The following is a 24,570-nucleotide window of genomic DNA, read 5'->3' on the forward strand; positions in this document are numbered from 1 at the left end:
CCCTCCATGAGATCATCTTATACCGGCCGTTACGTTCCTCTGCACCGACTCACACGTGGCTATGTTTTACTCGTCCAAGTACACGAGAGTGGGCTCCACACGTGCTTTGAACGCCGAACTGGCCCTGACTTCGATTGGCTCCCCATTATGGAGTCTAGACTCAATGACAAAGACGTCCTCCTATCCTCTTCATATTTACTCATCTATCCCTTTGAAAATCTCTAGAGTAAATACGGTATCAAATTTGCATTCTCCGACTCATAGAAGGAAGCAAATTTGCACGGCTGATCTAAATATTAATGTGGAAAAGAGGGTCATTTTCAAAGGAAGAAAAAAAAAAAAAAAAACGAGAAAGAAAAGAGTGATGAGAAAGAAGAATTGGCGTCTTTTGCCCTCCACGCAGCTTAAAACACGCAGGCAAATATAGACAGACCATCGACACATCTCGAGTTATAAAATTCATGCTTCTGTAATTACAGAATCAAAAGATAGCCCAGAAAGCTACTCGGATGCGTAGAGAGAGAGAGAGAGAGAGAGACAAGGGGTTGCTAGATTCACGAGAGGAAGGACGAGAAGCAGTTAGGACTTGGGAGTTGCTAGGCTGATGGCATGATTGCTTCACGCAAGCAGCTAAAAAGGTTGGCTGCGTCGCGTGGCTTTAAAGATTTCGATTAGAATTTAGAAGATAAAACCAGGGAAGAAAATTACAAAACAAAGCCTGCAGGGACCTGCCGAAGAAAACCAGATTCCAGAAGTTGAGCTCTTGAGTTCGGATTTCTCTTCTTCATCATAGTTAGCTACCTCTGTTGTTCAGTTCGATCGGCGATGCGGTAAAAGAGACAAAAACAAAGAAGCCCCCACAAGAAGATGAGTACAAACAGCACGACTAGCACCAGTGGCGGCGGAGTTGGTGGTGGTGCTGCGGGTGCGGTAGGAGGAGGTGGCAGTGGTGGTGGTGGTGGAGGAGGAGGACCTTGTGGTGCATGCAAGTTCTTAAGGCGTAAGTGCGTCAGTGGATGCATCTTTGCGCCATACTTTGACTCAGAACAGGGAGCAGCCCACTTCGCAGCGGTGCACAAGGTGTTCGGTGCAAGCAACGTATCCAAGCTTCTTCTGCACATACCGGTTCATAAACGACTGGATGCGGTCGTCACCATCTGCTATGAAGCTCAATCTCGGCTTCGTGATCCCGTCTATGGCTGTGTCGCTCACATCTTCGCTCTTCAACAGCAGGTACGACTCTGTTTTAATGCAGCCAGGGGTTCTTGCTGGCTTGAGCCGTCTTTCTTTACATTAAAAATTCCGGCGTTCATGACTAATGCGCAGCTTGCGCGGTCGCGCCCTTTCTGTATAATAATTCTCTCTCTTTTCAGTGCTCCAAGGAGAAGAATTCAAGAAGGCGGTTGGTCTCGTTTCTCGGAATTAGGGTTTTGTTTAGTGCAGTCGTTTTCTGAGAAACTGTTAAGGATCTTTTCTCTCTTTCTGGGAAGAAAACACGGAGAAATGACAGTTTTTTTTCTTCTTTTCTCTCTCTAGAGAGTAGAGAACTCAGTTGTGGTTTGCAGTATTAACACACACCAACTTTTCAATTTAGCATCACTCTACAATAGCTTCAATCTTCCGATGGGTTCGAGTAGAATCAATTGGTTTTTGTTCATGGATCGACTTCTGTTGATTGATCTATATAGTTACTTTGTCTAAAGGAGAATTTTACACGTATAATGACGTGGGCCATGGATTGATCAGAATCAGAAGATTAAAAAGTTAACCAGTAATCATTCATCGTCGGTTACTGTAATCAACGTAATACGTGGATTTCGTGACTGTAGGTGGTTAATTTACAAGCGGAGTTATCCTACTTGCAAGCTCATCTGGCAGCATTGGAGCTTCCATCTCCATCGCCGCCTCAGCCGCCTCCGGCACTGCTGACGCCACCGCTGCTCTCAATATCAGACCTTCCGTCAGCCTCTACCGTGCCCGTCACCTTCGATCTGTCGACACTTTTTGATCCCGGGGTGCAACCTGCGCAATGGGTGTTGCAGCAACAGCAAATGGATATCCGCCAATTCGGAGCAAGCGGGAGAAACCCTGCCGAGAGTCCTCCTTCCACAGGAGGAGGTGGTGATCTTCAGGCATTGGCACGAGAGCTCCTACAGAGACACAGGTCGCTGGTGGGGTCAGCATCCGCTGAACAATCACCTCCACAACCACCACCCACAACAACAACATCCCTCCATAAATGATCAGACTGACTGACCCGATTGACCGGAACTTGTCGTCGAGGACTAAACTGATAAAAATCTGGCATGTGAGAATATCTAATTACCTGCCACCTGGTTTTGGGGGAGTTTTTGTTCTCATCCCAACAGGCAAGCTTGTTTAAATTTAATATTTGATCTTTTCTTGAAGGAGTAGATGAAATGTAGAATTCTAGTTTACAATTATTATCAAGTAGGCTCAGCCTTTTACACCCTCAATCCTTCTTGTTTGTTGTGAGCACAATAGACCTCAGAACCAATTAAAATTCTGAATCTCTGACTTTCAATGACATATACACGCTCACATCATATGGATGAACAACAAGAGTTCTCAAGTTATTACTTGTGCTCAACGAATAGCCAGTGCTGAATTTGGAATAATGAGTGGATTCCCCCAATTTAAGCAGATTTGAAATCCTATCTTTGTTAATTATTTTGGAATCCTGTCCTAGGCTGACTCCGAGAACCCATAATTATCCCCCTTTGGTTCGGAATCAGAATCAAAGTTCTTCGGAATTGAAATTGGAATCGTCTATTCTCATAGTCTGTTTGGTTCCGAAATGAATTGAAAGAAAATTTTGAATAAGCTGGAATAGGATTTTATTCCCAAGAGAGGGGTCCCTCGTATGGGGGAATGCCATTCCGACAGGAATAGAAATGGGATTTCGAATCTGTCTAACCAAACAGTTAGAATGATTCCCCAAATCAAACGGGCCCTTTAACTTTTTATGGATGTTAGGGGGTAATCATTTTGAAATTTGAAATAATCCCTGTACTGGGCAGAATCTGATGGATTTCCGTTTCCATTTTGTCCCCTTAAATTCTTGATCTAAAGATTCCAAAATACAGCCTAACATGAGACAACAGGCCCTAGAAAAGGTGGAATGAGTATTGTTTTGAGAAGAACTAGGCCTTTAATTCTTGGAAGGTCGTCTCGATCAGATTAAAGGAACAATGGAAATGCCATAGGCCTTGTGTACTTTGATTGATATATTGAAGCAGCAAAGGGCTGGCAATTGCATAATTAAAGTAAGTAATTCGTACTCTCAAACTCAGAGAGGGCAGTAAGGCTGCTGTGTATATTGCAAATGTTGCACAAAGCCTTACAAATGTTTATTTTTGGAGCTGAGACAATTTTGCAGGAGCTTGTTAGCTTTGTTTTTGGTGCCTGCAGACTGCTGCCCTACTTCTTTTTCTTGTTTTATGCTACCAAAACCAAAGGACGAATACCGATCGTATGGGTTGGATCAGAACCCTGGGCCTGGTACATCTGGGGCCCAGTGTGCTTTTAACTGTGATTCGGAATGAACATTGGATCCCACATGAACCACGGTGTTTCCAAACTGCTTTATGCTATACACGTTTTGACCCAATCCGTGTGGCTATCATTGTTCAGAACTACCAAAGCTGGGACTCTGTAAACTTTAGGGTTAGGGATTTAGGGGGTGTTTTTCCTTCCAACATGAATGTTTTTTTGTTTTTGTTGTTTTCTTATTGGATGTGTAATTGTGTATCTTCTCAATCTGTTTAGGGAAATAATCTTGTTTCTATACAACCCAACAGATGGGGTGTCCCTCAGTGTCAATGTTTTTGTTTTTTGAAAAACAGAAAAGCACTTAGTATTGGCCAGCAACCCAAAAGATGCTTTCAGAAACAGAAAAAAAAAAAAGTATTTTCATTTCCATAAGGCTGATATCAGTTACTATTCGGCCTGTGGCACATAAATCAAAATTTCGTATACACCATTTCTTGAAGCCCTCCCACATACCCTCTTGCAAATGCTACTGCTTTAAATTTCATAATATGGACCATGCCAATTCACATTTAAATGGACTTAGGCCCAAAGTATAATGTTTTGTGCCTTTATCATAATATCAAATCACTAAAGGAGATTAAGCTCCTGAAACAAAAAAATTGAAGAAAGCATTTCTGGTTTTACTTTTAAAAGAACTCAATACAACAAGAACGTGACTTAGTATTTTTATTAAAAAATGATGCTGATTCAGACCATTTGTAGAGCCCAATTTCCTTGAAACCACACAAAAGAATACAGTTCACTTTGAATAGTACGTCCTTATCCTTCAATGAAAGATATGGCTCAGACCACAAAATATGAATAAATAAATAAATAAAGATGTGACCCAAGACACAGCAGATTTGGTTCGGTCAGTTTTATTTTTTACCTGAAGATATAGTTCTGAATACTGTGGTCGGAATGGTGTTGATGATGATGATAATAATGTGTTGAAATAGTGTTCATGAGCACAATGACGATATTGTCGCACTCGAAATGGCGAGACAATGCGCATGCTGATTGGACATTGGGCCATCAGATTTGACATATTTCTTTTTTTTTTCTTTTGAAGAAAAACTGATTTGACATATTTCTGTTTTCTAGGTTAGGCCCTACCCAAATGACCCACCTAGCCCAAGCTCCTTTGCTGGATCACATAGAAATATTAACAGTTTGAACTTTGAAGTGAGGGCTAAAGACAGAGTGACCCTTCTATTCCATAATGTTACCTTATCTCAAGAAACATGGTCTATCTGCATAGAAAGTTGTAAATTTGTGAATATAACATACTTTGGAAGCTTATTCCACTAATGCAATTTATTGGACAATTTAGAAAACTGAAACAGCTTGAAATTTTTATCAATGAAGCAACTTCATACCCATGCCTTTCGTATAAAAGTTCCACTAATTAAGCAAGCACAGGTATTTTGCCTCTATCCATAAAAAATAAAAAGAAATTTGGTATCAAGGAGTGTAAAGGCACAGTCCCAGATCATACAAATTCAAGAGGCTTAGAAGTTACGAATTCTATGCATAGGGAAAAATATGCAGATGCAGAGATTTAAATCATCACCCAACCCATTAAGACTCCAGAGAAAAGGTCGAGTTCAACCATTCCAACCAAGTAGATTTGTACATAACAGAGCTCTAATAGATGACCAGTCAAAGCCATGGTTTTCCACAAATGAACTTCACTTAGTATGAAGCATTATATCATCATTGGATTGTATGTTTACACTGACAAAAGGGATCTGGCCAAGATCCTAATCAAACTAGAGAGCAGGTATTTCCCATTTAACATTCTCTGCAGAATACTCTCTCAATACAAGCTCTACCTCACCAACTACCCCTAGCCTGCGAAACCATCCAACCAGTATCTCAGATGCCTCTTTGCCAACCATAATACCCTCTTTCTCCAGGTCAATAAGGAGGTCTAACGCCTTCTTAAGCTTATTCTCCTTTTCATAAGCGGCCAACATCAGAGCCACACATTTGTCACTAGGTTCAAGCCCAGCATTCCTCAGATTTTCAAACACACTGCGTGCATCATCACTCTGCCCTGCCACTGCATATGCATTGATGAGAAGTGCACACAACTTAATATCAGGGGCGATTCCAGCAAGCTGTATAGCATCAAACACCCTTTGAGCCCCTTTGGTATCACCAATTGTGGAGTAAGCCCTTAACAATGCCTTGTAAACTTCCCTTCCTGCATAGATTTCTTGAGCTTCCATTTCTCTAAGCAAACATTCTCCATGGTTGGGCCTTCCGGCTCTGACATAGCCCATGATCATTGAGCCATATGCTCTTTTATCTAATGGCAAGCCCAGTAACTTGATCTCCTCAAATGTTGCCTCAGCCAGCCTAAGACAACCAACCTTGCTGTACATCTGAATCATAGCGGTTAAGATTACCTGATCACAGGTAAAGCCTCTGTTCTTCATGGTTTGGAAGACACTTTCAGCATCATGCAACCGATTTTGTTTCCCATACCCATCAATTATCTTGGTGTAGTCACGAACATTAGCTTCAAATGATTCTTGTACAAGGGCAAGGTCCATTACCTGGGATGCATTGATTGTGCAATAGAATTTTGGTTCAGGCAATAATAGTGGAAGGTTTAGGTGATAAATGGTTGATAATACATTGCATGCATGCAAAAAAAAATGACACAAGCTCATGGGTCAGAATAAAATACTTCTGGGAGAACCTTAAAGTGGAACTGTAAACATGGGTGGAAAATGAAACAGCCATTATGCCGTTATAAATTTATTACCACTATTCAAAACACATATTCATGGGAAAATCCCTATCACCACTGAAGCCCCAATACCTACAAGCAGAGAACTAGAGATACTCATATTTCCTCCTACTTAAGCTGAAGCCCATGGGCACATAATTCCACAGATTTATCAACGGGAGCAAAGAAAAAGGAACAACTTCTGACAGGTGCATTGTTTTAAACCAACAATGAGAAACAGGGCGACTTGCAGCAAGAGAATTAGTGGTGATAGGATCTGATTGGCAAATATGAAATGCCCAATCTGTTGTTTACTCTTAAAAGTCTATTGAATAAACAAAGTTTAAGTTACTAGGAACAGCAATTATGTGAGACTAGATGAAATTAAGGTTGTCTGAGAAGCCTGCCTATGCTGAAGTGTGCTGTGTCATGGCACAGAGAAAATTCACCATGGAGAGACATCCTAGCACATTTGGAAGGCTTCAGTTCTAAACCATAAAAGAGAAATTCATTAATGGAGAACAAAATATAATGATGGGATAAAGCTCCAACCTGATTACAAAGATGAAGACAATAGAAAAGGAGAGAGAGAGAGGAGATGACAAAAAGAGGAAAGAAGAAAATCCTTTTAAACATCTTCAGTTACAACATCCAAAGTAACCCAGAAATCAGACCTAAAAGAAGAACTCTCTCTGTATCTTCAAATTACATAAAGGGTTTTACAACCCAGAAAAGGTGTTTGACCTTAATAATCACATTGACACCAATAGGAAATAGGAAGGTGATCTGTCTTAATTAGACAGTATAGATAAGCTCCAACAGATATATACATTCTCATGAAGACTTATGGACATAGACTAGAATTGTGGAACAAGAAACTTCAGCCAAACCCAAAGTGTTAAGTGACAAGAATCAGATGATGGAGATGACAGAATCAATGATCAAAATGATAGTGACAGTTCAGGACCCAAAAGGCTCAATGTTTACATGAAAAAGCATAATGAAGATCAGCTTAGTGCTAATGGAAGTACACTAACATTCTTTCAGGGAACCAATGAAGAATATTAAGCAGTTGCCATCAGCTTATAGAGTACCTCAAGCTGTACTTTATTTAAATTAGTCGAGGTCTGCTCTTGGTTACGGGGAAGCTAATGTAAGTGAGGCAAATAACTTGGAATATGGATATATTGTTAAAGAAAAGAATAAAGTTTATAGTCTCTGGTCTTGCAACCAATGTAGATAACTTCGAAATCCAATTAGACAATCAATTAGTTTCCATAGTTTGTTCAGATGGTAAGGGCACGTTTGGGAGGGCTGAAGCTTTGATTGAGCTTCTTTGAAGAAGCCACTAAAAGAAGCTTCAGTGGAAAGCCCTATTTCTGGCTGAAAGACAACTATTGTGGGCTTTCCAGGGTTTTCATCAAACTTAGCTTATGCACTGTCCAGGTGGGGCCCACCTCATAAAGCCAGAAGTTGCTACCTGAAAGCCCTTCCAAATGGACATTAAGTAGCATATCTAAGCAGGATAAAATTAGAAACTAATGTTGTTGTTGGAACCTAGGGTAGCCCTGTAGTTGAAAAAATGAGCGAAGGTCAACAGAAATGCTTTGGTCATGTGCATCAAAGACCAATTAGAGTGCCAGTAAAAAGTGATTTAGACATTTAGTGCAAGCCAGATCTCCAAGGGGACAAAAAAGGATGTGGTTGAGGCGGTAGGACTTAATGTCCTTCCATTTAACAAAACAATGGCCCTAGATAAGTGGAGCAGGATTATTGTAAAAGGTAAGGTATTGTATTAAACCGCAAAACCGCAAAAAGAAAGAAGATATACAATCAGCCCCAATTCCCTGTACAATGAGAAACTGAACTGAAAGAAATCCCAAAAACTCAAAACACAACTACTAAGCCTTCAGGCATTTACAGATAAAACTATCCAAAAATAAACTCAATGTCAAAAAGAGAAACTGTGTCTAGCTTTAAAAAAAAAATGAGTGGTTAGCCAACCAAGAATACAGCATACCCATAATATTTTTAAGAATTTCCTCCTTTGAAATGTGACACCCTTCGAAGATTCTCTGATTCCTTTCAGGCCAAACTGCCCAGAATACAGATGCAGGAACAGTGTTCCAAGCAACTCTTCCAGCCTCAATTAGACCCTTTAGCCACCAAGCAAGCAAAAAACTCTTCACATCAGAAGGAAAATACACCTTTACCCCGAACAATTCCAGCATTTCCCCCCAAATCCAGTGGGTGAGCTCACAGTGGATCAGCAGATGATTAGAGGTTTCTGTGCTTTTATTGCAGAAGATACACCTTTCATCCTGCACTTGAATGCCCCTTCTAAGTAGGTTTTCTCTAGTCTGAATTCTGTCTAACACCGCTGACCACACAAAAAAAGACACTTTTGAAGGGACATTCCTTATCCAAATCTTCTTGTCCAGGAAAGCAGAAAAGTCCTCCCTTGTCAGGCTGTTATAGAAAGATTTGACAGAAAATCCCTGAATTTTCAAATCTCCATTTTCTTTTGTCCTCCAAAGCTCCATTCAATCTGACATTGAATAAAGCCTGCAGCAAACTTAGGAGAGAGTTTACCTCCCGATCATTCAGGTTTCTACGCAATTGAGGATTCCACACAGACTCCATTCTGCATTTCCAAATAATCTGCCACTGTTGCATTCTTGTCCACTGCTATTTCGAACAGATCGATCAAACTATCTGTCCTTGAGAGGGCCATCTTTGCACCAAAAATCCTTCCAGAATAGAACTCTTTGACCATTCCCAACACCATATTTTATTCCTTGTACAAACTGTGATTCAATTTTTTGAATTGCCTTCCAGATTGAGCAACCATATGAGATCTAGAGTTACCAGTCTCCCAATCTCTCACTGCTGGCCCATACTTCACTATGATTAGCCTCCTCCACAAACTGTTTGGCTGATCATTAAACCTCCAGAGCCATTTTCCTAGCATTGCAGTGTTGACTTCCTTTAAATTTCTAATGCCCAGACCTCCTTGATTTTTGGGTCTGCAAACTGACTTCCACTTCATCAGATGGCATTTATTGTCCTCCTTCCATCCTCTCCATAGGAAATCCCTCATCTTTTTCTCCAAGAGAGCAGCAGTTTTCGCTGGGATTGGGAACACCGACATATAGTATACCGTTTGATCTGCAGTTATCTCCAAGTGGCTAACCCAGATATTTGGTTGGAAGTTTCCCAACTTTGCAACCCCAATTCCCAGCCCACTCCTCCAAGTTTTCCACTGACCCAACGGTCAACAACTCGGTCTTTCAAGTGTTGAAGTGAAGTCTAATAATTACCTCAAACCATCTCAGAACTGCTTTCACCATTTCCAACTGTTCCCAAGAAGCATCACAAAAAAAAAAAAAAAACAATGTGTCGTCTGCAAATTGTAGAAGGGGAACCTCTACCTAGGCACCTCCTTCTTTAAAGCCTTCCAACAGCCCACCTGAACATGCTCTCTCCACCATTTTGGAAAGGACCTCAGTTACACAGATGAACAGAAAGGGAAACAGTGGGTCTCCCCGTCTTAATCCTCTTGAACTTTGAAATATCCCACAAGAAACCCCATTCACCAACACCGAGAAAGATGGAGTGGATATACAAACTTTTATCCAGTTCCTCCATCTCTCCCCAAAGTTCATCCTTTTTAAGATGTAGTCCAAGAAGTTCCAGTTTACATGGCCATATGTCTTCTCCATATCTACTTTACAAAGTAGACCAGCCCTTCCACTTTGCTTCCTTGTGTATATTAACTCATTCGCAATGAGCACCCCATCTACAATCAGCCTTCCCCAAACAAAAGCACCCTGGGAATCCGAAGTCAGCATATTTATCAATTTTGCCATTCTATTTGCCAATGGTTTGGCTATAATTTTATATACACTTCCGACAAGACTGATAGGTCTGAAGTCATTAAGTTTCACTGCTTCCTCCTTTTTAAGAATTAACAAGATGAAGGTGTGGTTCAAACTCCTCTCCAATGCCCCTCTTTCATGAAATTCCTTTACTGCCTCCAACAAGTCATCTTTCACCACTTCCCAGCACTTTTTAAAAAAGGTAAGGGTGAACTCATCGGGCCCGGGGGCCTTATCTCCTTCCATTTCCTCAATTACCCCCAAAACTTCATCCTCTGAGAAAGACTTTTTTAGTTCCCTAGCTTGAGACTCTGTTAAGGATTCAAAATGTAGCCCAAGTGATAGGGAAGAGTTAATTCAATTGAGTTGACTTTTATAGTTAGGTTAGAGGCTAACAAATGAAATGCAGCTAATAAGTCATGTATTTTTTCCTCACAGCAAAAGGAAATTAGTGAACATAGTAATACCACATGAAAAGAAACATAATAATGGATTTTCTCACTCAATCATTTATCAAGGATAGTTGACCATGAAACATAAAAAAATGGGAGATAGAATGGAGCATTACAAGAGAATATTCCATACAGATAATCATCTCACTTTTCATACAAATGGTACTACAACTTGAGTGTTGCTTAGCCTCCCAGCCCTCACCTCAGACATCTCACCTACCTGAAGATAGGGCTGCAATAGGTTTCAAGACTTGAAAATTTTCAACTACACTAGGCTCAGGTTAGGGTTCTGGCCCATATAAAAGTCCCCAACCCACCCTAGCCCAAGTTACACCCCTACCTACAGATATCTCACTCTTCATCCAAACAGTATCACAAATGAAGGAGTTTCTCTTAGACCCCCTTCCAAATTCCAATATCCCAATTACCTATAAATTTTACAGGAGTCTAGTTATCTAGATTGTACAAATGTTGCAACTAATTCCCTCACCTCTGATAGAGCTTATCACACTCCTCCATATCAGCCATGCATGCTACAAGCATGGCATGGAACTTATCAAGTTGAATTTCTACATTGGTCATGATGTAATTGCTAACAGGAAAAAAAAAAAAAAAAGAAATTTTCAACACCCCTGCCTTTAGACATAGCATAACTGTAGAAAATTTGACAACTAACAAAGCAACAGGTGTCTAAGAAGTTTTAAGAAGAACCAATTGCGATTTTGTTCTGATACTCCAAGAACTCAAATCTAAAATGATAGAAAGTAGGCTAAGATGGTTTAATCACATGCATAGAGAAGACCATCTACAACACCAGTATGAAGAAGCAATCTATTGCAAGTTGAAGGGTCTAGAAGGGCTAAAAGGGCAAACCAAAAAAGACATGGGTTCTAGTAAGAAATTATTTAAGTGCTCATAATTTAACAATGGATATGACACTAAAAGAACAGAATGGTAAAACAGGATACATGTAGCCTACTAGGTGGGACAGGGCTTAGATGATGATGATTCCATGAATTTAATCTCTATGTTCTGAAGTAGAAATCCTAACTCAGTTGTATCCTAATAGGTTTCTTGACAGTGTGGCCGGCCAGAAATAAGAGGAAGAGAAGGGAAGAGAAGAAGAAGAGAGAAGGGAGAAGAGAAGAGATTGGCAATGGAACAGTGCTGGCGGTGCCAGCTTCTATTAGTATATATAGGGCGACTAAAATAAAAGGGGAAAAGACCCTTGTGCCCCTCTGTAAGTGAAGTACAATAACAGGAAAAAAAACTTTAATCAACCAAACAGACCCTACCAAGACAAAACTAAAAGACAAGAAATAAAATAAACTATTTCAACACCCCCTCAAGTTGGAGCATAGATGTCAATCATGCCCAACTTGCCACACCCGCACATGATGAAGACCCTTGGTGAAGATGTCTGTAAGTTGTTCTTCTGAGCTGACATATAGAGTGCACACTTCTCCATTCACAAGTTTCTCTCTAATAAAATGCTTGTCCACTTCAATTATTTCATCCTATCATGGATGACTGGATTAGCTGCAATGTTGATAGCAGCTTTATTATCGCAATAGAATGACATAGGGTTGCTAACTACAAAACCCAGTTCACCTAACAGGTTTCTTATCTACATGATTTCAGCAACCCCATGAGACATAGATCTGTATTCTGCTTCAGCACTGGATCTAGCCACCACACTTTGCTTCTTACTTATGTGACCAAGTTTCCTCCTACAAAGGCACAATACCCACTGGTAGACTTTCGGTCATCAACTACCCCTGCCCAATCAGCATCAATATATACTTCCACCTTTAAATGTCCATGTTTCTATAACAACAAACCAGCTTTGGGAAACTTCTTGAGGTATCTAAGGATCCCCTCTGCAGCTTCAAAGTGAGTTGTCCTAGGATTGTGCATGAACTGGCTAAGGACACCCATTGCATAAGCAATACTAGGCCTAGTCATAGACAAATACAAGAATCTCCTTACAAGTCTCTGAAACTTCTTCACATCTTTCAAGAATTCCCCCTGACTATCTCTCAGCTGATGGTTAGGTTCAATTGGTGAGTCAATTGGTTTCACCCCTAGCTTGTTTGTATCTTCTAGTAGATCTAGTACATATTTCTATTGAGAAATAAAGATGCCCTTTTGAGAGCGGGCTTCAATTCCAAGGAAATAATGTAAGGGTCCTAGATCTTTCACCTCAAATTGAGTGGCTAAGAATTTTTTTAGTTTCTGTATTTCAGTCTCCCAATCTCCTGTGGCCACTATGTCATCCACATACACAATTAAAGTTGCAACTTTCCCTTCACCATTCTTCACAAACAGAGTGTGGTCTGATTGGCATTATTTGAACCCCATCTGTTGAACTGCTAAGTGGAACTTACTAAACCAGGCCCAAGGTGTTTGTTTCAACCCATATAAAGATTTTTTTAACCTGCACACTTTCTACTCACTACCTTTGGCACAAAAACCTGGAAGTCGGGTCATGTACACTTCCTCTTCTAAGTCACCATTCAAGAAAACATTTTTAATGTTCAATTGGTGAAGTTCCCAGTCAAGGTTTGCTGCCAATGAAAGAAGAATCTTGATAGAGTTCATCTTGGCTACTGGAGCAAATGTCTCTACATAGTCCACTCCATATACCTGTGTAAAACCTTTTGCCACTAGTTTGGCCTTGTACCTTTCAACAGTTCCATCAGCCTTATATTTCACTGTGAACACCCACTTGCAACCCATTGGTTCCTTCCCTTCAAGAATATCCACCAACTCCCAAGTGCCATTTTTGTGTAATGCATCAATTTCTTCCTTCATTCCATCAGTCCATTTAGGTTTGGATAAAGCTTTTACCACATTCTTAGGAATCGGGATACTATCAACAAAAGAGAGGAATGCACGATATGAAGGTAAAATATGGTCATAGGACACAAAGTGAGAAATAGGATGATTAATGGTACAGGATCTAACACCCTTTCTCTTAGCAATAGGAACATCAAAATCATTAATGACAAGGGAATCAAAATCGAGAGGTACAGGCATATTAATAGGAACAAGTGTACCTGGCTGATGAAAAGGATCTGCCTCTGGCGAACCTGATGATGTTGGTTGCATAGTGTCAAGTTCCACGGCTCTTGAACTCTACTGGTTTTTGTGGCGGCGAAGAAAAACACAAAATGGAGGAGGACCAGGTAAAGGAGGTAGTTGAGCCTGGATATGTTTCTCCTCAACCCTACTCTCCCCTTGAGGAGAAACAGAGAAGAAATGTTGATTTTCAAAGAAGGATACGTCTATAGAGACAAAGTACTTACGAGAGGTGGGATCATAGCAATGATACCCCTTTTGAGATAAAGGGTAACCAAGGAAAACACAAGGAATAACACGAGGATCAAGTTTACCCCAAGTAGGGGACAAGTTATGAACAAAGCAACGACACCCAAAAACACGCATTGGAATGGGGGACAACGAAGTTGTGGGAAACAAAAGCTGATGTGGGGCCTTATACTCTAGTAACTGAGATGGCATACGGTTGATGATGTACGTGGTACACAGAACAGCATCTATCCAAAAACGTTTCAAAACATTCACATGGAGTAACAAGTCACGAGCTACTTCGAGAAGGTGCCATTTTTTTCTTTCAGCAACACCATTTTGCTGAGGTGTCCAAGTACAAGAGCTTCGTTGAAGAGATCCACTCGAAGAAAAGAATTCCGTGAGAGCACTATGGAAGTATTCTTTTGCATTGTCCGACTGAAAAATATGATTTTCAGTTTGCAACTGAGTGAACATCATGTGTTGAAAGTCTTTCACAATTTTAGGCACTTCATCTCTAGATCGCATAGGGTAAACCCAAGCATATCTAGAGTAATCATCGATCAAAGTAATGAAGTACTTATATCCAACCTTAGTAAGTAGAGTAACGGGACCCCAAACATCAAAATAGACAATATGAAACGGAAATTCAGATCTTTTATTTCTCAAAGGAAAAGAGTTTCTACAATGTTTACTCAATTGACATGTCTGACACTACAACTGACTCACTAACAAAGACTTAAACAACTTGGGAAACATAACTTTTAATGACTCAAAGGAAATATGACCAAGATGACTATGCCATAAATAGGCTTGACTCTCACAAGACGAACTCAAGGACTCTGTAGCCACAAGACCAGCTTTATTCTCCAACATGTAGAGACCATCTACCATGCTTCCTCTACCAATCGCCTTCCTCAAGGCCAAATCCTGAAACATACATGAAGACGGAGGTGACTGAACAGTTCAAAGAGTGAGTGATATTACTAATGGAAAGTAAATTTATGGGAAATTTAGGAACATGCAACACATTAGAGAGGGTAACGCTGAGTGGGAGAGATATGGTTCCTTGGCCGGGTATGGTGGAGAATGAACCATCAGTCAGTCTCACCTTATCTCTCCTAGAGAGAAGGTTGTATGCCTGAAATAAATTTGACTTACCAGTCATGTGGTTTGAGGCTCTGGAGTCAATTACCCAAGGAGAATTAAATGTATGAGATGACATATGGAAAGCAATGGTAGTGTTACCTGATGTAGACACAAAGGAGGTACAAGGAGTAGGACCAGAATCCATCTGGCGAAGAGTCCTATATATAACTCCAAATGGTCACAAAAGGAGTTAATAATCTCTTCCTTAGGGTCAAAACTAGGATGTCTTTCCTAAGTTACCATGGGACTAGTCTCTTGAGATGCCATATTAGCTGAGTTATACCTTTTTTTATTCTGCTGAGTTGGTTTCTTACCCTGATTAGATGTTGACTTCCTACCCAAATCCTGTGCCCACTTAGGTTTTCCATGGAGAACCCAACATGTATCTCTGGTGTGTCTTGTTTTCTGGTAATGAGTGTACCAAAGTTACTTTTGTCATATGTTCTCTTCTGTGAATCATCTTTCTTAAAGGAACTTCCGGCATTAGTATCCATACTTCCCCAGACAGCTAGGGCAACTGGCTCCCCCTCTGCACAATCCATCACATTTTTTCTACTCTCTTCTGACTGGACTAAGGCATAAACCTCCTGAACCGATGACAAGTCTTTACTTCCCAAGATCTGTACTCTCATGGACTCATATGAAGGGTTCAACCCCAAGAGAAAAGCAAATACACGTTGCTAAGAGACAAGTGACTTGTATGCCTTTGCATCTTCATCACACTTCCAATTCACACTCTGATAATGATCCAATTCTTTCCAGATCGATGTCAGATCTGATTAGTATACTGAGAGACTCCTCTCCCCCTGCTTGCATGTAGAGGACTCGGCTTGCAGTTTATATATCTTGGCATAGTGCCTTTTCTCTGAATAAGTAGACTTCACTTATTCCCATATTTCACAAGCTGTTTCAGCCCACATGAATGTCTTTCGTACTTGTGGCAGCATGAAAACCAAGAGCCATGACATAATCATACCATTTTCTTGGTTCCACCTATCATATTTAGCACTTCCACTCTTCGGTTCCTTCACTTTCCCATTAATGTATCATATTTTCCCCCTAATTGTGATGTAGAGTTTTATTCCACTAGACCATTCAAGGTAGTTTAGTCCATCGAAGGGGATTACAGCCATGGGAAAACTCATATCCATTCCCCCATTCGGTCCATTATGGTTTCCTGAAACCCCCAAAGTAGCAGAATTCTCAGATGACATGGTCAAAACAGAAAATCAGTCCCAAACACTGGACTTAGGATCCCTCCTTACACCAAAAACAAAATTGCTCCACACACGTACTCAGTCCACACCCACACACTTCGGTTTGGACTCTTTCTGAGCACAAACAGTACCAATTTCAGGACAAAAAAGGCAAGATCAGACAGATTTAAGACTTGTATGGTTTAATAGTCCTAACCTACCAACCTTCCAGAATGTCTAAGAACATTAATCACCAGGAGAGATCCTTAACACTTATAATCAAGCCAAAAATTGTAGATAATAGGTCATCCTTGACCTACAGTTACCTTAACACAGGTACAGGATCACACGATCCAAAAAAACAAGAAGTATAAACCTCACAAAGGTCTGACAGCATTCAGCAGCCCAGATTCATTTGGTTTTTTTACTTGGTACACGACCAAGGAGGGTAAGGAAGAGAAAAGAGAGGGTTGTACAAGTCGTAGATCTGTTTTGTTCAGCCCAGATTCAGATCTCTGTTCCGCTCAGATTCAGCAAGTTGGAAAAGGAAGGAAGCTTGTTCGATCTGTTCTCTCGGTCGGTATTCCCACTCTGATACCATCTTGATAGTGTAGCTGGCCAGAAATAAGAGGAAGGGAAGAGAAGAAGAAGAGAGAAGGGAGAAGAGAAGAGATTGACAATGGAACAGTGCTGGCGGCGCCAGCTTCTATTAGTATATATAGAGCGACTAAAATAAAAGAGGAAAAGACCCTTGTGCCCCTCTGTAAGTGAAGTACAATAACAGGAAAAATAAAAAAGACTTTAATCAACCAAACAGACCCTACCAAGACAAAACTAAAAGACAAGAAATAAAATAAACTATTTCAACAAGGTTCTTCAAGCAAGTTTTTTATTTTCTTTAATTATCAAAGTATTCCACATCCAGCTGTTTAAAAGCATAACCAAGCACAGTAGACTTCACCTATTAATATCCCTAATCAAAGTCTTGTTCCTTTTTTTTCGAGAAAATTTAACCAGAATTTATTAAGAAAAAGAGGGGGAAGAAGGGGAGATATACAAAGCAGGGGAAGAACCCCTAAAAGTTACAAAGGAGGAAGCTTGTCGCTATAAAAATGCTCCAAGTGCACACCAAATTTAGCTAGGCCATCTACAGTATGATTGTGTTCCCTAGAAATCCAGACTAATTTAACATTCAAACAATCCAAAGAATCCCAAGCTTCAGTCAAATAATGGTTCGGTCTCCAAGGGCCCCCCTCTTTGTCTCTTAACCATTTTATCGTATTTTCTGAATCACCTGCAATGATGAAATTCTGAATTCCCAATTTTTTATTATCCTGATTCTGGTGAGAGCAGCCATCACTTCAGCCTTTGTGGGGTCATCCCAGCCAATTGGACCACTAAAAGTCCAGCATATATTGCCCTTTAGTCCCTTACTGTACCTCCAATACCAGTAAGGCCAGGATTACCTAAGGCACACCTGTCAAAATTAAGGGTTATCACTCCTTCACTTATGGGTACGAGATGCGTCAAGGATGTTTGCTGGGGATGAGGGAGAAACAGAATGGGTGAACGTCTCTGATAAGATCATTGACTGAAAGTCCTCTGGACATAGCTGTATCCACCGTCCAAAGGATGCAAAGGTAGGTAATATCTGAGATTAATTCCTCCAAGGTTCTGCTTTTATTGTCAAAGAGGCAGTTGTTTCTTTCATCCCAAACACCCCACAACACTGCATGTAGCACTGATTGCCAAAAGACTTTACCCCTTTTGCTTAGCCATGTTCCTTGCCATTGATTCAATATGTCCATAATGTGTTTTGGAAAAGCCCAACTATAACCTGCCATATTCAAGAAGTGGGACCATATTCTCTTTGAGTGAAACTGCAGTGAAGAAGGATGTGATCTGCATATTCACCCTCGCTGAGGCATAAAATACAAACATGAGGAGATATGGAGTTTCTTCCTAAAAGTTTTTTCTGTAGGAGATCACAAGTATTAACTTTCTGGAGACAAGCTTCCCAAATAAAGAAGAAAAATCTTGAAGGGATGTTGCTACACCAGATTTTCTTGTAAGGAAAAGAGGAATGTTGCTCATCAGCAATCAAAGCCCTGAACATAGACTTAGAAGAGAATTCTCCATTTGGGTGAAGGGTCCATATCCGGGTGTTAGAATGAGAGGCGGATATGTAGGCATCTTTGAGGGTTTGAATTAGGGCTATTAAATCAGAAACCTCCGAGTCCCTTGGGGGTCTTCTGAGGTGGAGGTTTAAAGAATTCTCGGCAGTTTGGTTTGGGAGACAGGAAGAAATAGTGGCTTCTTGATCAAGGGTAAGGTTAAACAGCCTAGGGAAAGAGGCTTCCAGGGTAGATTCCCCCCACCAAAGATCTTTCCAGAATTTAGTAGAAGACAGTCTTGAATCCTAATAGGTTTTAGGTTTACAAAACAGAAGAAAAGTGAGAGAAAGGAGAAAGAATAGAAGAGAAACAGGAGAACACAAGGGGTTGAAAGGAAGGACAGATTCTGACAGATCTGCCGCCGCCACTCTCTTATTTTTTATAGGTTATGTTCAGTACATAATGGAAAGGACACATCTGCCCTTAGTACTTACATGATAAATAAAGTAAATAAAAACTGAAATAAATAACAACTGAATTAACAAACTGACACTACTATAACTGAAACAAATAACTACACACGCTGTCCTACGAACACAGTGGGGACCACTGCAGTGGGGCCCACATCAGTGTTCTCTACAAATTTAATTTTAGAACCATTTCCCACTTTATACCTTATAAAAGGAAAGAAAGAAGTATGAATGGAACAGATACCTTTCCAAGGATTTGTGGCCTTTATCCTGTTCAAATGGAGATTGCATTCCCACCCGTTTGTATTTCGTCCATATTTACTTGAGATGACAGCTGTCCAAAGAGCATTGGGTTCTTTCGGAAATCTCCAAAGCCATTTGCCTAGGAGAGAAGAATTTTTCTCTTTAATCTGTCCAATACCCAAACCGCCTTCCTCTTTAGGTCTGCATACTTGTTTCCAGCTGACTAAATGGTTTCTCTTACTCCACCACCTTCCCAAAGAAAGTTCCTTTGAAGCTTCTCAATCTGATTTCTGACTTTGGTGGGAATCTGGAAGACTGAAAGAAAGTAGACTGGCAGATTTTATAAGGAGGCCTTTAAGAGAGTAAGCCTACCCCCTTTTGAGAGATAACACTTTTTCCAAGTCGATAGTTTCTTCTCACATTTCTCCATCACTGGTCTCCAGAAGTTGAGGGATTTTGGATTCCCTCCAAGAGGCATCCCAAGGTAGGTAATGGGGAGATTCTCCTCTTTGCACCCCAACAAAGATTTGAAATTTTTCAGAAGTTCCGCTTCCACTGAGTTAATAGCAACAATACTACTTTTGAAAAAATTAACTCTCAAACCAGTGAGAAGCTCGAAACATTTGATTACCATTTTAGTGTTTGTGGAGTTGGTAGTGGAGGCATCCAAGAATAGGATTATGTCGTTGGCAAACTATAAGTGAGAGATGTGAATCCTATCCCTACTCACTTCAAATCCTTTCACCAAGTTGAGAAGAATTGACTTGTCAAAAAGATAGTTAAATACATCCATCACCAAAGCGAATAGTAAGGGGGAAAGAGGGCAACCTTGTCTTAGACCCCTACTAGCCTTGAAATAACCTTTCGCTTCACCATTTATCAATACTGAAAACCAAGGAGAACCAATACAACCTTTAATCCACCTAATCCATTTTCTCCCAAAGCCTCTTAGCCTTAAGCAATCAAGAATGCAGTCCCAATCCACTTTGTCATACGCCTTCTCAAGATCAAGTTTCACAAGGACCCCTAGGATCCCAGAAGATTTTCTACTTTCCACACACTCATTTGCAATAAGAATGCTGTCCACAATTTGTCTTCCTTTTACAAAAGCAAACTGATTTGGGGAAATTAGATCTTCAAGGACTTCTTTAAGTCTGTTGGCCAGTACCTTCGCCAAATTTTGTATATGCTCCCAACCAAACTTATAAGTCTAAAATCTTTAACTTCCAAAACTCCCCCTTTCTTAGCCCCCTTTCTTAGGGATGAGGCAGAGAAAGGTAGAGTTTAGGCCTTTGTTAACAATGGCAAAGGAGTGGAAATCCCTGAAAAAATCCATGAGATCTGACTTTACAATTTCCCAACACTTTTGGAAGAAAAGAATAGGGAAGTCATCCGGCCCTGGAGCCCTGTCTCCGTCCATGCTGAAAATAGTCTTCTTAATTTCTTCCTCTTCAAAGCTTCTTTCCAACCAATCCCTCTTTTCAGCTGATAGGGTAGTGTCATCCCAATTATATAGTGTAAATTGGTTTTCACTATCCTTGGAGTAGAGGTTTCTAAAGAAGGAAAGGAAAGCTTCTAAAATTTCCTCAAGATTCTCCACTTCCCTCTGATTCAGGTTGAGCATAGAAATAAAGTTCTTCCTGAGGCATAGATGTGAAAAAATCTGGAGTTATTGTCTCCTTCTTTCAACCATCTCACTCTTGATCTTTGTCTCCAATAGATTTCTTCCCTTCTAACTAGCTGTTCTCATTCCGTTCTTAATTCTGCTCTTTTATTTCTGTTTAAGGCATTAAGGGTACCATTTTGCTCTCTACTATCCAAATCCTCTAATTCCAAAAGAATTCTTTTCTTCTCTTCTTCAACAGCTTTAAATTCTTCTCTCCCCTAAGCTTTAAGATTTTTCTTCAAAGCTTTTAATTTCTGAAGAAGCCTGAAACCAGCCCACCCCTCTACTTTACAGTCTTCCCACCATGTTGCAACCTTTTTACTGAAGTCTTTGTGTTGTAGCCAGAATCTTTCCTCTCTGAATGGGGTCTTTCTTTTGATGATTCTTTCAGTGTTCAGCAATATCGGCCAGTGGTCTAAGGTACATCTTGGACAAAGTTCTTGACACAGGTTTGGGAATCTTTCCAACTAATCCTGAGATAGCAGAAATCTATCAAGTCTGCAGCTTATGGTATTTTCTTGCATGTTTGACCAGGTGAATAGTCCATTAGTAAGGGGGAGATCACACAGAGAGTGTCTGTCAATAAAATTAGAGAAATTTCTCATACTTCTGGTTGGGATTCTACCATTAGAATGTTCCGAACTGAACCTGGTGACATTGAAGTCACCCACTAAACACCATAGTATGTCCTCCTCCTCATGTAGGGTAATCAAAGTCTATTTCAACCCTTAAGTTTTGCAGTCTCAAATGTAAGTAGTCAGCTTGAAATAAGCTTTTTTCCTTCATCATTGTCAAAAGTTCAGATTTTTTTTCTTTTTGAGAAAAGGTAGTCTAATTTCATTAAACAAAACAGCACCCATGTACAACAAGAGACTATTCAGAAAATACCGGTCTGTGAACTTCTAGGGTGGTTTTGCATTAAGATTTTCCCCAACAAAGATTCTTCCAAAGCCTATATTCCCTTTTCATTGTAAAAATAGAATTTCATTATAAAGAAAAACTTTTTGCATGTTATTACTCATTCGTCAAGCTTCTCTTCAGAAATATGAAATAGAAGAAGGTATGTAACTATAACAGATGATATCATTTGATGTAGACAGGCAGTGGCATTCTCATCTTTCACTAGAAGTCCAGAAAACTTATTTACCCTTGTTTGCTTCCACAAGTACCTCACTCCATGGGTGTTATTTATGCAATCCAGAGACATCTGGTATAAGTGGAGTCTTCAAAAACAGTGAAGTAAAAATAATCGCACATTTTCTCTAGCCCTATAGGCTACAGGAATATTGCAAGGACTAAAATAGCTATTTCATGGACTGAGACTGGCCAAAGTTCTTGATTACAGAGATTTTGTGGTGGAAGGGGAGTAAATGGTAGTTGTGGGCTGGCTCAAAAATAACAGTAATGGTTCTTGCATTTATAGGTATATGTTGAGAGAAACATAATTGCCAGCAAGGTAGTTCTGGGTAACATTTTGGTGGATCCAAAGATTGGCCAATAGTCTAGCTAATACATTAGGTAAGTAAGGGATAAACAGGAAATTTCTGTATTGGGGTGTGGGGGTTATTGCCCATATAGACTGAATGTAATTAGAAGGCATGCAAAGTTGGGTTAGATAGCTGGGGCAAGCCTATCACATTAAGGGATGCTTGACACAATTGTATTGTGCACCATTTATACATTAATTTTATGGTTGCCAATCGGAAAAAAAAAAAAAAAGTATAACATCTCTCTTTTAATTGAAAACAAAATTAGAAATCCTGCTTAGAAGGGATCCACTGCAGAAGCAGCAACTCTTCTGCAATGCCTATGCCCAACCTAGAAACCATGTAATACACAAATAAGGTAATAGAGTTTTTTTCCACACAAAAGAGAACCCCCCTTTTCTTGCCTAGATTTCATCAAGGTATTGACCAACCTCCGCTAGCACCTCTCTACCAATAAACTGCATTTGCAAAGTCCTTTTACATTACAAGGGAGGACAGCCTTAGGTCATTGGCTATAGGAGCAACTGTGAAAAGAGCAATCACCTGCAAAGAGACCCCGAGCACTTTGGAGTTCCCTAGAGAGCTTCTATCAAACCATAACCTAACATCACCGTTCACAAGTCTGAGTGTCTGACCAAAAATGAGTCCAAGTGTCGCCCATCGCCAAGACTCTAACAAGAAGAGAAGAGTTTCAGGAAGAAAAAACTTCTTTTCAAGGGTTGGCCAATACCATTGTTCCTACAATAATGCGGATCCAAAATCTCAAAAACCAAATCCATTGGATTTGGAGACAGAGCCAACAAGTTCAAGGAATACTAGACACACTTAGAATGCAAAAATACACAGACAAAATAAAATAAAAGAAAGCTAGTTGTTCACCAACTTATCTCCCCCCAACGTGAAGTGAACCAAGCAAAAGGAATATCATTATTAATTCTTCCCTGCAAATATTTATAATGAATAATAAATTCAAGGAGCTCGGAAACACGGAAGAAACGAATTTTCAAATATATAAAAAAAAATGGCAGGAAATTTGAAATTTGGGGGTGGGGGAGATCACCTCGAGGAGCAGGGGATGTTCCACCCTCCTCATTTCTTTGAGAACTGCAAGCCAATCAGCTCTTTTCGGCTTCATTATCTTCACCCACGCATCCAATAATTGAGATAGACTGGTTTTCTGGGGAGAGAAACAGATAATCTGTTTCATGAAAGCCTTACATCGTTTTGTCATCTTTGATGGGAGCTGAGATATAGCCTGCTTCTGGACCTCTGTTATATCAGGACCTATCTCGGCCCACCTTAACTTCGTTCCTTCTTCTTTCAATCTGACATCTCCTCCTCTCTCTTCCCCGTCAATACTGGCTGTTATTATTGGTCTGGGAGAAAATTTAAGAGAGCGGAGGATTCTCGGATTTTGTAAGGAAGATTTCATCCACGGAATGTGATGATGAGTTCTTAGTATAACATTGTTGGTCCGCTTCACTGGGTAGGAATAAGATAACATCTGACAAGCAAAAAAGCTCATGTCCAGTACACAGTAACGGAAAAAAGTCAGAAATTGAAAGCATTACATGGAGGAAATTGATGGAAAAAAAAAGGAAGAAAACAAGGTCAAGAATCCCTAAAAGTGAAAAGTGATAAATAATGGAAAACTCAATGCCCTTAATACATAAGCAGATATCTGAGAGGGTGATGAAGCCATGTACATAAGTGATAACTGATGACTGGAACGATGTACGACTTGCGTAGCCCCAACCCGAAATCCGAAACCCGATCTTTGGCCCTACCCTGAAAGCGTAAGCTCGACCTCAATTCGGGTTGCACTTTCCTTGAGTTGTCGGGTCTGTGTTCTATTTCCATAATCTAAGTACTAGCGGGAGCCGTGCGATTTACGGGAAAATCTGAAAGATTAAATCATTTTATTTATTATTAATTATCGGAAAATTAATAACCAAAATTTGTATTAATTAATTGAAAATATTCAAAGTTATTGTTAATATTTAAAAATTAATAATTGAATAATTTTATTTATTGTTAATTTACAGAAAAATAATTATTTTTTATTTGATAATTGAATAATTATTTTTAATAAATTTAATTTTATTAATCATTTGTAATAATTTTAATAATTATTATTATTTTTTGATTATTTTTAAATAAAATTTGATCAACTTTAAATAAATAAAAATAATTACAAAAGCCAACATTTTTATTAATTTTATTAATAATTAACAACTAAAATTAATAAAAAAAAATGAAACTGGATTCAATCAGTACAAGGTCCGTTCCAACTACCTTTATAGTATCTCCCCAT

General features: G+C 39.8%; 2 protein-coding genes across 3 annotated transcripts; one reads left to right on the forward strand and one right to left on the reverse strand.

Annotated features, from left to right (window-relative positions):
- The first annotated feature begins 429 nt into the window (after positions 1–429).
- Positions 430–2,477, forward strand: LOC148862005 (LOB domain-containing protein 30-like). The gene is made up of 2 exons (XM_088986108.1): positions 430–1,233; positions 1,830–2,477. The coding sequence occupies exons 1-2, from the start codon at positions 868–870 to the stop codon at positions 2,241–2,243; spliced, it is 780 nt and encodes a 259-aa protein (XP_088842234.1). The 5' UTR covers positions 430–867; the 3' UTR covers positions 2,244–2,477.
- Positions 2,478–5,133: 2,656 nt separating this feature from the next.
- On the reverse strand, positions 5,134–23,964 carry LOC148862006 (pentatricopeptide repeat-containing protein At1g01970-like). 2 transcript variants are annotated; one of them, XM_088986110.1, is made up of 4 exons: positions 23,317–23,939; positions 23,140–23,197; positions 22,800–22,927; positions 5,134–6,116 (listed from the first exon to the last, which is right to left on the reverse strand). In XM_088986110.1, exons 1-4 carry the CDS (start codon positions 23,779–23,781, stop codon positions 5,325–5,327), a joined length of 1,443 nt encoding a protein of 480 aa, XP_088842236.1. In that variant the 5' UTR covers positions 23,782–23,939; the 3' UTR covers positions 5,134–5,324. The 2 variants fall into 2 exon arrangements, with proteins under 2 accessions (XP_088842236.1, XP_088842235.1); XM_088986109.1 differs by lacking the exons at positions 22,800–22,927; positions 23,140–23,197 and having other exon boundaries at positions 23,317–23,964.
- Between the last annotated feature and the right edge of the window lie 606 nt (positions 23,965–24,570).

Source organism: Nelumbo lutea, chromosome 4, assembly GCF_056320005.1.
Source record: "Nelumbo lutea isolate HS-2025 chromosome 4, American lotus-T2T, whole genome shotgun sequence".
Classification (NCBI taxonomy): Eukaryota; Viridiplantae; Streptophyta; class Magnoliopsida; order Proteales; family Nelumbonaceae; genus Nelumbo; species Nelumbo lutea.

What these genes read in the sequence shown, in the direction of transcription:
- LOC148862006 (XM_088986110.1), bottom strand. Translation starts at nt 23,781, where the DNA reads ATGAGCTTTTTTGCTTGTCAGATGTTATCTTATTCCTACCCAGTGAAG. An exon ending in TTCACGTTGGGGGGAGATAA is followed by an intron (nt 22,928 to 23,139) that starts GTTGGTGAACAA and finishes TCTTCTTGTTAG; the next exon opens with AGTCTTGGCGATGGGCGACA. An exon ending in TGCTCGGGGTCTCTTTGCAG is followed by an intron (nt 6,117 to 22,799) that starts GTGATTGCTCTT and finishes AATGCATCCCAG; the next exon opens with GTAATGGACCTTGCCCTTGT.
- LOC148862005 (XM_088986108.1), top strand. Translation starts at nt 868, where the DNA reads ATGAGTACAAACAGCACGACTAGCACCAGTGGCGGCGGAGTTGGTGGT. An exon ending in TCTTCGCTCTTCAACAGCAG is followed by an intron (nt 1,234 to 1,829) that starts GTACGACTCTGT and finishes TCGTGACTGTAG; the next exon opens with GTGGTTAATTTACAAGCGGA.